The sequence below is a fragment of the Rutidosis leptorrhynchoides genome, chromosome 2 (genome assembly GCF_046630445.1).
Source record: "Rutidosis leptorrhynchoides isolate AG116_Rl617_1_P2 chromosome 2, CSIRO_AGI_Rlap_v1, whole genome shotgun sequence".
Classification (NCBI taxonomy): domain Eukaryota; kingdom Viridiplantae; phylum Streptophyta; class Magnoliopsida; order Asterales; family Asteraceae; genus Rutidosis; species Rutidosis leptorrhynchoides.
In genome coordinates, this window is record NC_092334.1 from 577,558,848 (window position 1) to 577,571,388 (window position 12,541).

The 12,541-nt window shown below is 34.4% G+C and overlaps 2 protein-coding genes across 3 annotated transcripts in view; both read right to left on the reverse strand.

The window, feature by feature from the left end:
• LOC139894597 (uncharacterized) overlaps positions 1-12,541 on the reverse strand; it is a 104,718-nt gene that overhangs the window by 91,657 nt on the left and 520 nt on the right. The window lies entirely within an intron of this gene.
• LOC139894598 (uncharacterized) overlaps positions 7,420-12,541 on the reverse strand; it is a 154,774-nt gene continuing 149,652 nt past the window's right edge. For both annotated transcript variants that reach the window (XM_071877985.1, XM_071877984.1), the window contains one exon: positions 7,420-8,230. In XM_071877985.1, coding sequence (XP_071734086.1) covers positions 7,569-8,230 — 662 coding nt within the window. In that variant the 3' untranslated portion in view covers positions 7,420-7,568. The remainder of the gene's footprint in view (positions 8,231-12,541) is intronic.

The following is a 12,541-nucleotide window of genomic DNA, read 5'->3' on the forward strand; positions in this document are numbered from 1 at the left end:
TCCTACATATATACATATCGATGTATATATGTGTGTGCATCTGTGAAAAACAAGAATGGAAGTATGCACTTAAAAGTCATGCCTTTCACTATCTACTTTTACTAACTAATTTTTATAGGATATATATATCCTACATATAAGTCATGCCTTTCACTATCTACTTTCACTAACTAATTTTTATAGGATATATATATCGTACATATATACATATCGATATATATATATATATATATATATATATATATATATATATATATATATATATATATATATATATATATATATATATATGTGTGTGTGTGCATCTGTGAAAAACAAGAATGGAAGCCAAGCACTCGCTCCTTCTTCTTTCCTCTTCAACTAGTCGACAACCATCACCACCAACAAACCACTACATCACCACCCCATCACCTTTCTTCTCCTCTCTATCATCACGACAAAACCATCTCAAAACAACCCTACTTAAACTGCGACAATTCTTTTTCTTTCTGCCTTCTATTCTCCAAATCGACATGAAAACATTCGTTGGACTGGATTGTTACCAGACTGAGTAAATGGGCTGCTGTAGGCTTGTTTTTTTTTTCTTCTTTCCTTCCTACTGCAATTTCGTTTTCAAACTAACACAAGGAAAAAGAGATAATATGTTTACAAGTTTAACGAATTGTCAAGATAGATATAGAATATTAGTGATTGATCAATTATGCAAGTGGGGCAAGGGTGAAGACTTCATGGCAGACACATACAATAAAGATAACTCCACTTGAGTTAAAGAAGGTATAAAATAATTGCTGCTCGAGATTTTTTTTTTGTTTTCCATCGAAGTGAGCTGTAAAAACGGGAACTAAATTCGAATGAGATGTGGTATAGGCCAAGTCCAATAAGATGAGTATTGGGTTCCTTAAATATTTAATTGGACTACTACAAAATTACAAAACCCAATTTCAAATACTTATGAAACTACGTTTTTCCTGGTTCTTGATTCGAACCCAAACGTCACCATGGACACACCACCACCTTCATCCCAGTCACCACCGTTGACCACCACTTTACACCACCAAACTACTACAACTCCTGCCTCTGCTCAGCTGCAACAAACCGCAACCCAGACCGCTGCAAAACCGCTGCTATTACTTCTACTACTGCTTCGTTTTTTTTTTTTCTATGATTGCTTCAATTTATTCACTGCAGCTGTAGCTCGATGTTTCTGTTGGAAATTAAATACGTAATTAAGGATGTTGGGTTATATAAGAATGAAGCGTGTCCTTTCAATAATAAATTTAAAGCCTTTTAGGATTTTATGATGATGATGAACGTGATGATGGCAATGATATAAAAAAAAGAATGAAAAGAAAACGATTGATGATATGTTAATGTTGTTGTTCCTGGATAAAAACCGAACCCCACACAACATCTAGCTATTCCCACGAAGTATATTTTAAATCTAAACAAATTGGTCTTGAATATATTATTGGGCAAAAATATATATATGTTTTCAGTTGGGCCGTGCTATTTTATTGGGTTTCTTAGTTGGGCTGAAGCCCAATTTAGACTAGGATGATTATGATGAAGAGATTATGTCATGATGATCATGATGCATGATAAATGATGATGAAGTTAGATGATTATGACCGTATAGGATGAGAGTTAAAGTTGATGAAGATATGATTATGATTATGATCACAGAATATGATTATGATTTTATGATTATGATGATACGAAAGACGATGAGAAGAGTTTATGATAATACGGTTATGATAATGATGGTTACGAATGATATGATATTGATGATGAGGATGATATATTTGGAAGATGAAAATGAAATGATTAGATAAGATGATGATGGTGATGAAATGAAAGACAGATAGAGGTTTAAAGGATTTCGTTTATGAATTAAAACAGAAAACAAGTAGAAGAGCAATGGTTAAGGGTTGTGTGGTTAAACGAGAGGTCTTGGGTTCGAGCCTGAGTTATGGCATTTTTTTTTAAAAAAAAGAAGAAGAAGAAGAAATGGTTAAAGGCGTTATCGGGTTAGCGGGACTTCGCGGGTTCAAACCTGGACTTGGGCATTTTTTTTAGGGATACTTCTTTGAGGTAGTATTACTATTACCATTACCATTATTATTATTATTATTATTATTATTATTATTATTATTATTATTATTATTATTATTATTATTATTATTATTATAAGTACTAGTATTATTATTAGTAGTATTATTATCATTATAGATATTAAAATAAATATTAGTATTATTATTATTATTTGTAAAATCATTATTTTTATAGTTATTATTATGAGTAGTATTATCATTATAATTAAAAACAACTTTTATTACTATTATTGATATTATGTTACCAAATAAACATTTCGTATATAAAAATATACTTTTAGTAATATTACATATAAGGAAGTATTAATCACATTAATATTTTTATATAGATATTCATATATAATAAATTAAGTATTTTTAATATAATATTAACCAAATATATATTAATATAACTATATAAACATTAGTCATTATAAATGTATATACACAAATTAAATATATATAATATAAGTTATAATATATGAAATTGTTCAATTACGATTATATATATATATATATATATATATATATATATATATATATATATATATATATATATATATATATATATATATATATATATATATATATATATATATATAAATGATATAGGTTCGTGAATCCGAGGTCAACCCTGCATTGTTCAGTTGTCCAATATCGTCATATGTATTTTTACTACAAAATACAGTATCGTGAGTTCATTTGATTCTCTTTTACTCTTTACATTTTTGAGACTGAGAATACATGCGCTACTTTTACAACTGCTTTATTAAATGCTTTTGAAATACATTTTGAACTGCGAATACATGAAATGCTTTTATAAATGTTTAACGAGATAGACACAAGCAAAACATTCCTCGAATGGATTATGTGGACGTGATAATTGTCACTATTGAATTATGTGGACGTGATAATTGTCACAATTGATATGAATATTTTTCCCCTGATTATTATTGCTTGGTAACCTAAGAATTAGGGAACATCACTAATTTTGAGAATTAGTGCACGCCTAATTGACGCGAATCCTAAAGGTAGCTACCGGATTTAACACCCCCACCCAGAATGTTCACTAGACGGAAGGGCTAGTGGGCGTGGTGTTTAGTACTTCGAAGTTTATATGATTATTATACAGACGAGATGTTCTGTTTTGGGGATATTATTATGCGCATTATATGTTAAGGTCGGTTACCAAGACAAGCTATGAAAGAAATGAAAAGTGAATGTTATATATCGAGAGAATGATTTTATACACAGGTTATGTGTATGTTATTTTTGTGCACGAGATATGTGTACGGTTACTAAGATTTATGAAAGATGATTTCGTACACGAGAAAGGTGTACTGTATTTAAAAGATATCGCATGTACATTACAGGTGGGTATAGGATTCGGGCCCATTTGTACCATGCAACATTTAAATCTTGTGGTCTATCAAAATGATGAATTTTATTGTTTTATGATAAACCTATGAACTCACAAACCTTTTGGTTGACACTTGAAAGCATGTTTATTCTCAGGTATGAAAGAAATCTTCCGCTGTGCATTTGCTCATTTAGAGATATTACATGGAGTCGTTCATGGCATATAGAGTTCAGTATCTCGCAATGGGACCAACTGTTGAAGATTTCGTCCAGGTGGATTAGGACGGGTCCTTTCATCAATTATGCTATATATGTGATGAAAAAAACAAGGGCGAAAGGGGTAACAACTTCGGAGGGCGGCCCAGGGCGTCATGAATGCCAACGGCGCCCTGATTGGTTTAGGTTGAGAGCGGTTGAGGAAGGGAACCGTTAGGAGTGGTCTAAATAGATAAGAATGATTGTTTTTACATCTTTTTCCTCTGTTTTTCTACCTTTTTATCTCTACGCTCTACTATATATAATAACAAACACAAAAAATCTAAGGCATTTATTTATTAATAAGATTTAAGTTGATCATGATCATGATCATTATCATTAGATTAGATTAGACACTTCATCTTAATCTTAATAACATCATTAAGATAAACGTTAGTGTGGTGTGACCGAATGGCCCCTACATGAATACATTGTTGCAAAAAAAACATGTGTATCGGCAGGGACATGTTAGCACTGTGTTGACTTTGTCAACTCATCTAGCGGTTCCCGGTAGCCCACTGGAGCCTAGCGAAACACCATCACCAATTACCTCACAGCATGCCAGGCCTGAGATTCGAACTTGCATTGTTATTGTTGCAATCTTCGCATGCATGAAACGAAGGGATCATTTGAGCCCGGTAAAAATGGTTTTTGATCCAATTATTTGGCCTACGTGAATACATGATGGAAGCTATAAAAATACACGAGACATCCGTAGAAAATTAGGGGTTGACACTTGAGCAACAGTTGGCGGTTTCACAATTGAGATGAAACCTACGAAAATCCCTAAAACCTAAAGCCATAGAATGCCGTCATATTGTTTCTTCTAATTTCCATCGACGATGATGATTCTGCTGCAATCACTCCTTAATCAAATCATCCACAAATCGAAAGATTTAACAATTGCTTTTAGAAGATCGTCCAGCCGGTGAAGAATCAAATTCAATAACCGCAATTGGTGAACGCAGATTTTATGCGATATAAACATTACACTTGTGTCTATGGAATCCGGTAATCAATTCATATGCTATTTAATCGAGTTTTAAATTACTGTTAATAATTTTCATTAATCAGGTTACTGTTAATAATTATTATAATTTTTTTTGTATAAAATGGTTGTAAAAAATATAGCATGTTTTTCATCCCTGTTTTCTACTATCATAATGGAAATTATTAACAGTCGTCTGATTACAATTCTAATGAAGTACTCTTAGTATTTGATTATAATGAAGTTTTTGATTATATGTTTTTAGAATTGTAAATCAATATTGACCCATAGTGATGATGAAGTTTTTGATTATATGTTTTAAGATATAAGAATTGTTAATCATTCTTGACCAATAACAAACATAATGTTACTAAACACTAAACTGACCTAAAAGGTAAAATTATACTAATGTACAATCATTGATATATATTTCTTTTTTTGATTTAATACTCTTATCATGTTGATAAATTTTGCGTATGATCATAAGTTTGATCTTTATGTTGAAATATGGTAGCAACAAGTCTATATTGTATGATCATGATGTTGATTGTTATTACAGTTGATCCCTTTACATGTTGCATTCAAGTTGTTAGCAAACAGTGATGTCCAAGACGTAATGAAATTAGTGTTGGTGGAAATTGATCAATGTTGTTTCTAACCGAGACCCTCTCAAGATTACACAGGCTAAACTTGGCATTGACATCGTTATCCAGGTATTTCAAAAACAACCTTCATACAAATTTCGTTCCTAGATTGTACTATCTGCAGTTGTTGGGGGTCAATATGATAAAAAGGGGTGTAACAAGGGATGGGTGCGGATTTCATTTGCCATTGGTTATGCTAAATCTCTTTGAGGAATAGACGTACCTTGATATTTATGGATGTTGAATTGTAAGAACTGGTTTGAAGTTGAATCTCAAGGTGAGTCCGGATCTGTAACAGTTGAACGGGAATATCTCGAGGTAAGTCGTATTGTTACTAAATAAATGATGTACGTAGTATATGTTTGAGTAATTAACAGTATTTTCATTTTCTTATGAAAATATTCAAGTTATTTATAGGTGAATAATGTGTACCTTTACGTTACGAGTCACTTTGGGTTGATCACTAACCAATTTGCTCACACCTAAAATATTTAATATTTAAAATGTATAGATAGTGGTCAAATATGATTATACCAATTTGACCTTTTGAACATAAAACATGGAGTGACTCATTTTATAAGATTTTGGTTCAAATTAACTCTTCTACTTACAACTTGAGTATTCATTATAGTTTATGTTATATGCTAAATCAACTGACTTATTTGTATGTCTTGGTTATGTCCCACTTATATAGTAATATTTTGATGCATATTGATATTGATACAATACTGCAGATATAAGTACGTGTACACTTAAGGTGTATCCGTAGTCCAAAAATTCTAGAGTTGTGACTTATATATATTTTAGTTTGCATCTAATCTGCTTTTACACAGTTAAAGGTAGTTAACGTTCGAAGATAGCCGTATGGGGTGTTAACGGAGTGGACTGTTACGATGGGGTAATATCACCTGGTACGCAAATGATTTTCAATATGGGGATTTCGATAATTATGGTGTGACCCCTGCTTTTATGTAAATGGTATTTTGTTCATGTATATGTGCGTTTCAGATTTTTAGTATTAAGTCAAGATCAGATGCTCATGCTTCTAAACAATTACATATCAAATTTGATGGTATAAATTTTAATATATGTTTTCCAACCGTGCTGAGATATGCAGTCAATTGATCCCATATTGACGGCACACACTGTGTAATTACAGTTTGTTCTTCCATATGTATCTGATATCTATGAGCTTATATAGGAACTAAACTTAAATTGGGTAGTTATGTATAAACTTAAATTATGTTTTGGAACATAATATATGATCATAAACTAATGCAATTAATTGATGATGACTGTTTTCTGTAATCTTCTTTCAAATTTCAGGACGATATGGAAGAGAGTTTTGTGATGTTTCAAGAAAAGGTGATGGTACTGAACTTCATGGTACTGTGAAAGTCCTTAACTAAATCAGCTCATAGGTATATGTATATTTAATATAGGAGGGTTATCATTAGTCGAATTTGGTTGTATAAGAGGGTTCTTCATGTCTTTTTTTCTTTCTTTTCTAATTTCTGAAGCTATTATTTCATATACAGATTCTTAGTAAGTTTTGTAAAATTGATCATCATTTTACTCATCATGTTTGAAGATTGTAATTCTCTCTATCAATGTTTAAAGTTTATTGGTACATCATAAAATTATATACTTTGTAATATAAAAGATGCACGTAGTCTTTTTTAATTGTATAACTCCATTTCAAAAGAATTTTTCCATTATTCACAGGTCTTAAAGTAGTATTTTATTAAAGTAGGATAAAAATGTAGGTAAAAAGTTAGAGGTAAAAAATTGAAAAGTAAACAAAAAGTACATGTGACAGTCTTTTTAATTTTTTTTTTTTTTCTAATTTGTATTTTTGTTTGTGGACTATTAAATTGGGACGGAGGGAGTATTATATTATAATATTATATTATATTATACGGAGGGAGTATTATATTATAATATACGGCTACTGTGTTGCATCAAGGCAACTTACAGTTTCCATTGAATTTTGCGTTGATGTTGCTACCAAAAAACCGAGTGGTAAAGGCATTTAAGTGACTGGTTGCAAAATGCTCAACTTAGTTGAAGACACTACCGTACATATATAAATACAAAATGTTGATCTAAAGATTCATTGTCCAAGAGTAAACCATTCCATCTGATCAAACCCTATTTTCTTCTTCTACACGAGTAAACATCCACCTATTTATGATAATTGTAGTCTTCGTAGATGCTAATTCTAAACATAAATTAAGCCACGCATTCAAAGTCAACAAGAAGCTTACATAAAATGAAAGACAATATTGGTTCACCAGAAATTATAGCAACACTAACATCTGACAGACCGTTAATCATCCCCAGCTCGCTTTCTATCTTTGACCATTGGCTCGCATCAACGTGGGTAAGGAACAAACTTTTCCACTTTACATACTCAAAAGATAACTGTGCCTCCATGACTGCCCTTAAGCTCTCAGGTATCAATTCCATAACTGATTTAGTCTCGGACCCAATTGAGCGAATCACTTCAAAATCTGGATTCCCACTCTCAACTTGTACTTTCAGTTCTGCTATTTTGGACTTAATGACATATGACATTAATTTCTCGTACTCCAACTTTACGACCTCTAGCATCTGTATTATTGCCTTCTGCTCTGCAATTACATTATCTTGCAACTGTATTTTGGCCTTCTGATTGGTAGATGCTTGATCTAGCATCTCTATTTTAGCCTCAAACATCATCTTTTGCTTTGTGATAACTTCCTCCAACATCTGTATTTTAGCCTCAAACATCACCCTTTGCTTTGTGATAACTTGATCTTGCATCTGTCTTTGATCCTCAAACATCGCCTTCTGCCTTGTAATGACTTCATCTTGCATATGTATTTTACCCTCAAACATCACCTTCTGCTTTATAATAACTATGTATATGAGCCTCAAACAACGCCTTTTGCTTTGTAATAGCTTCATCTTGCATCTGTATTTTCGCCTCAAACATTGCCTTTTGCTTTGCAATAGCTTCATCTTGCATCTGTATTTTGGCCTCAAACCTTTCCTTTTGCTTTGTAATAGATTCATCTTGCAGCTGTATTTTCGCCTCCAACATAGCCTGTTTACTAATAGCTTCATCTTGCATCTGGGTATTTGCATCCAACATTTCATTCTCTTGGGTTATTATAGTAGTATCAGCTGCTGGTTGTTGTTTTTCTAAATCCAACCTGGCCATCTTTTTAGCCCCTGCATCATCATCATCATCATCATGTACCTCCTGGCTACACCTCTTATGTGGCACCTACAATGGAAAATATTTTCTAATTACAAAATCACTACAACATGTATATACTTTGTCCAAGGTTCATTCACTTACCTAAAAAAATTAATGTTACACTTATAAGTGCATATAGATAATTTAAACTTACTATAAGTGGGTAAACAATACAACTTCACACTGCTAAATGTGTATTAGTAATAAGTAAGTATAGATAGTTTAAACTTTACTACGAGTGGGTAAACAATACAACTACACACTGCTAAATGCGTGTAAGTAATAGAATTGATCCCACTAGTAGATGTGTATATTAGTAAAAAAAACAAAGGTTGAAAGTACTCGATTTGAAAATACTTTATCTTGCATTTCTATTTCAGCATCAAACATCATCTCCTTTTGGTTTGTACTAACTTGATCTTGCATCTGTAATTTTGCCTCCAACATTCTCTTCTCTTTGGATAGAGTATTTGATTGTTTTATTTTGCTTACATTCTGCATAGGTCTCTTCCGTGGCACCTACAAACAAAATACATTGCTTTGGCATAAAAAATTAACACAATCCAAATATTTGTCCAAGGTTCATTCAATTCAATTATGTATAAAAATATTAACATTACACTTATAAGTGTGTGGAAACACCACCACCACCACCACCACCACCACCACCACCACCACCACCACCACCACCACCACCACCACCACCACCACCACCACCACCACCACCACCACCACCACCACCACCACCACCACCACCACCACCACCACCACCACCACCACCACCACCACCACCACCACCACCACCACCACCACCACCACCACCACCACCACCACCACCACCACCACCACCACCACCACCACCACCACCACCACCACCACCACCACCACCACCACCACCACCACCACCACCACCACCACCACCACCACCACCACCACCACCACCACCACCACCACCACCACCACCACCACCACCACCACCACCACCACCACCACCACCACCACCACCACCACCACCACCACCACCACCACCACCACCACCACCACCACCACCACCACCACCACCACCACCACCACCACCACCACCACCACCACCACCACCACCACCACCACCACCACCACCACCACCACCACCACCACCACCACCACCACCACCACCACCACCACCACCACCACCACCACCACCACCACCACCACCACCACCACCACCACCACCACCACCACCACCACCACCACCACCACCACCACCACCACCACCACCACCACCACCACCACCACCACCACCACCACCACCACCACCACCACCACCACCACCACCACCACCACCACCACCACCACCACCACCAGAACAACAAGAATAATAATAATAATAATAATAATCTCACACTGCTAAATGTATTTAAGTTATTAAATTGTTCATACTTGTAAATGTGTGCAGAAACTAGCAAATGGACCTTAAAACTTTTCTTAACAAACTCTTAAATATTCTTGGCCATGAAGACACAGTTTTCATGCAAAATCTGGATATAAATACCTCACTTTACTAAGTTACACATGCACTGTACATAGTTTGCAAAGTTTTTCAAACATTTAACTTTCATGAGGATTTAAATCTGAAAGGTTGTATTCACCTGAGGATAATCTGTAATGAAAGTGGCAGTTGGAGACTTGTAAAGAAAGTAGTTTTTCAGTTGAACGGGTACAACTACATGTTTCTCTTTTGCTACGTAAGCATATCTTCTTTCATGCATCGTATTCATCTTTAAACACTCTAAGTTATTGAATGGACAACGTTCAAGCAACAATTGATCCATGCATGATGAAAGAACCTTGGTACATATTATATATATAAAACAAAACAAAAAACAGAAACTCTTAGCATTGGGTTCACACCACAACAATAATACCCAGTCCCACTAAAGTGGGGTATCGGGAGGTAAAGTGTGTTTATTAAAGTAAAAGAATAAATGTGTTATAACTACAACAAAACATTTTATTTCAATCCCCATTGGGATTGGGATCAAGAAGCAATCTGACCCCGGCCCTAGATGAGCTTGTTGAACTCATCTTTTCCCAGATTAATTAAACTAGCTAAACACTAGAGCCATATCCAATGTGTGCACCAAAAACCCAAATGGAGTCAGATTTGGTGTAAACCTTCTCCAACAAAGACACCAAAATGTATAAAAATTGGTTATGATAAACATTCGTGTAAAAATTTTGTGCAAACATTGGGGTGAAAACATATTCGGTGTAAGAAAGATTCTCCTTTGCACCAAACTGGTGAAAATGTTTCATGCATACATTTATGCCAGTCAGAGTTTAATTTAGAGAGTATCTCCAGTAAAAGCTCTTTTCTATCAAAAAAGAAGACTTTGGAAAAGCTTATTTTTCTTTTCTTCTAGAAGCTTGAGATTTCTAAAGCTTTTGGAGTTCTTAAGGTTTGTGAGTGTAATTTGTATGAAAAAAAGAGTTTCAAAACCTTTTCTCATTGGCGTTAAAGCTTTTTTGAAAAGCTTTTCTTACAAAAACTGTGGCATTGCAAAAAAGCTTCAGAGCGCTTCTAACACAAGGGATGCTCTCAGTAACATGTATACCTTAATAATGTCTGCATCAAGGATAAGAAATTTGGCACAATGGATTTTCTGCAATACACCGAGTATTATAGAAATATGTGGCTCCTTTCTCAAATTGAAACAAGTATTAAACAATAACAGATGCACTTTCTCAAGAGAAATAAAGCCCTCACGACAATGAAGTACATGAATAGAGTCAATAGATGCGGTCAGATTCTTAAGCTGATGAGTAATCACTTTCAGAACCTTTGGGGGACGGTAATGAAATGTGATTGAAAGATTAGAAAGTTGTGGGACACAAAGAGTTAATTCCTCCAAGTCACGCATGTCGATCTCATGTAAGGTGAGGTCCTTTAGGTTCACACACTTGGAAAAAAGGTTGATGCGCTTATTTTTACCACCATCTAATTCAAAATTTCTCAAATTCAACTTCTCCAAAGCTGGAAAGTCCCAACCTAAAACTGGAAACTCAACATTAAAGCTACGATCCTTGACTGCAAGGGTGAGATCCTTGAGAGCCCGGCAGCTAAAAACATATTGTGGAAATTTCCAACTTGTAGCATCCCATACTAAAGTCATTCGTGTAACATTATGCAAGCAAGCATAGTTCACAATACTTCTAACACTAAATTGTTGTTTAGGTGCTATCCTGCATCTTAGCTCCAATCCTGAAACTTCTCTATGATTGTTGCGATGTAATAAAGCATGCTTCACAAACTTATTAAAACTAGACGTCTTAGCAAAGTTGGAACTATCTAAGTTAAGTTGGGGTAATAGAGTCCAAACAAGCTTCCACTTTTTGGACAATGCACTAGTTTGCATAGCATACTTCAAGTCAAGAAAAGAGAGAATGCGATGAATAATATCATCTGGCAAGTTGCTTATTCTATCTTCTTCTGCCATCATTCTTGTTGGCTGAATCCGGAATTTTACAAATGTATCATGTATAATCCATAAAACCCTTCAATGATGATTTCAGAAAATCCATTACTTTCTGTAAACGTTGTTGTGTGTGCTTCAATCCAAGGTACCTGAAGTTATATCAATGTACATTAGTGAACTAATGAAACCCGAAATAATGTACTTAAAACTCATTCAATATTAATGTGGGATAAAGAAAAATAAGAAAATAGGGGGAAAACAAAGTGTTACTGTGAACTTCACACTCAACCGTTTTTTTGAGAGCATACTCACACATAAAGTAAGTGCATTAAACACCCTTAAAGACCTGAGAATCATTAAACCAGCCAATAAGGACCCTTTGGATAAAAAATGAATGTTATAGATTATCTCTAAGGCTCTAAGCATGTGCAATTATTTGGGTAAGTTTCACAATATGTATATAATCACACGCACTTAATAAGTAATCAGAAATCTCATGTATAATA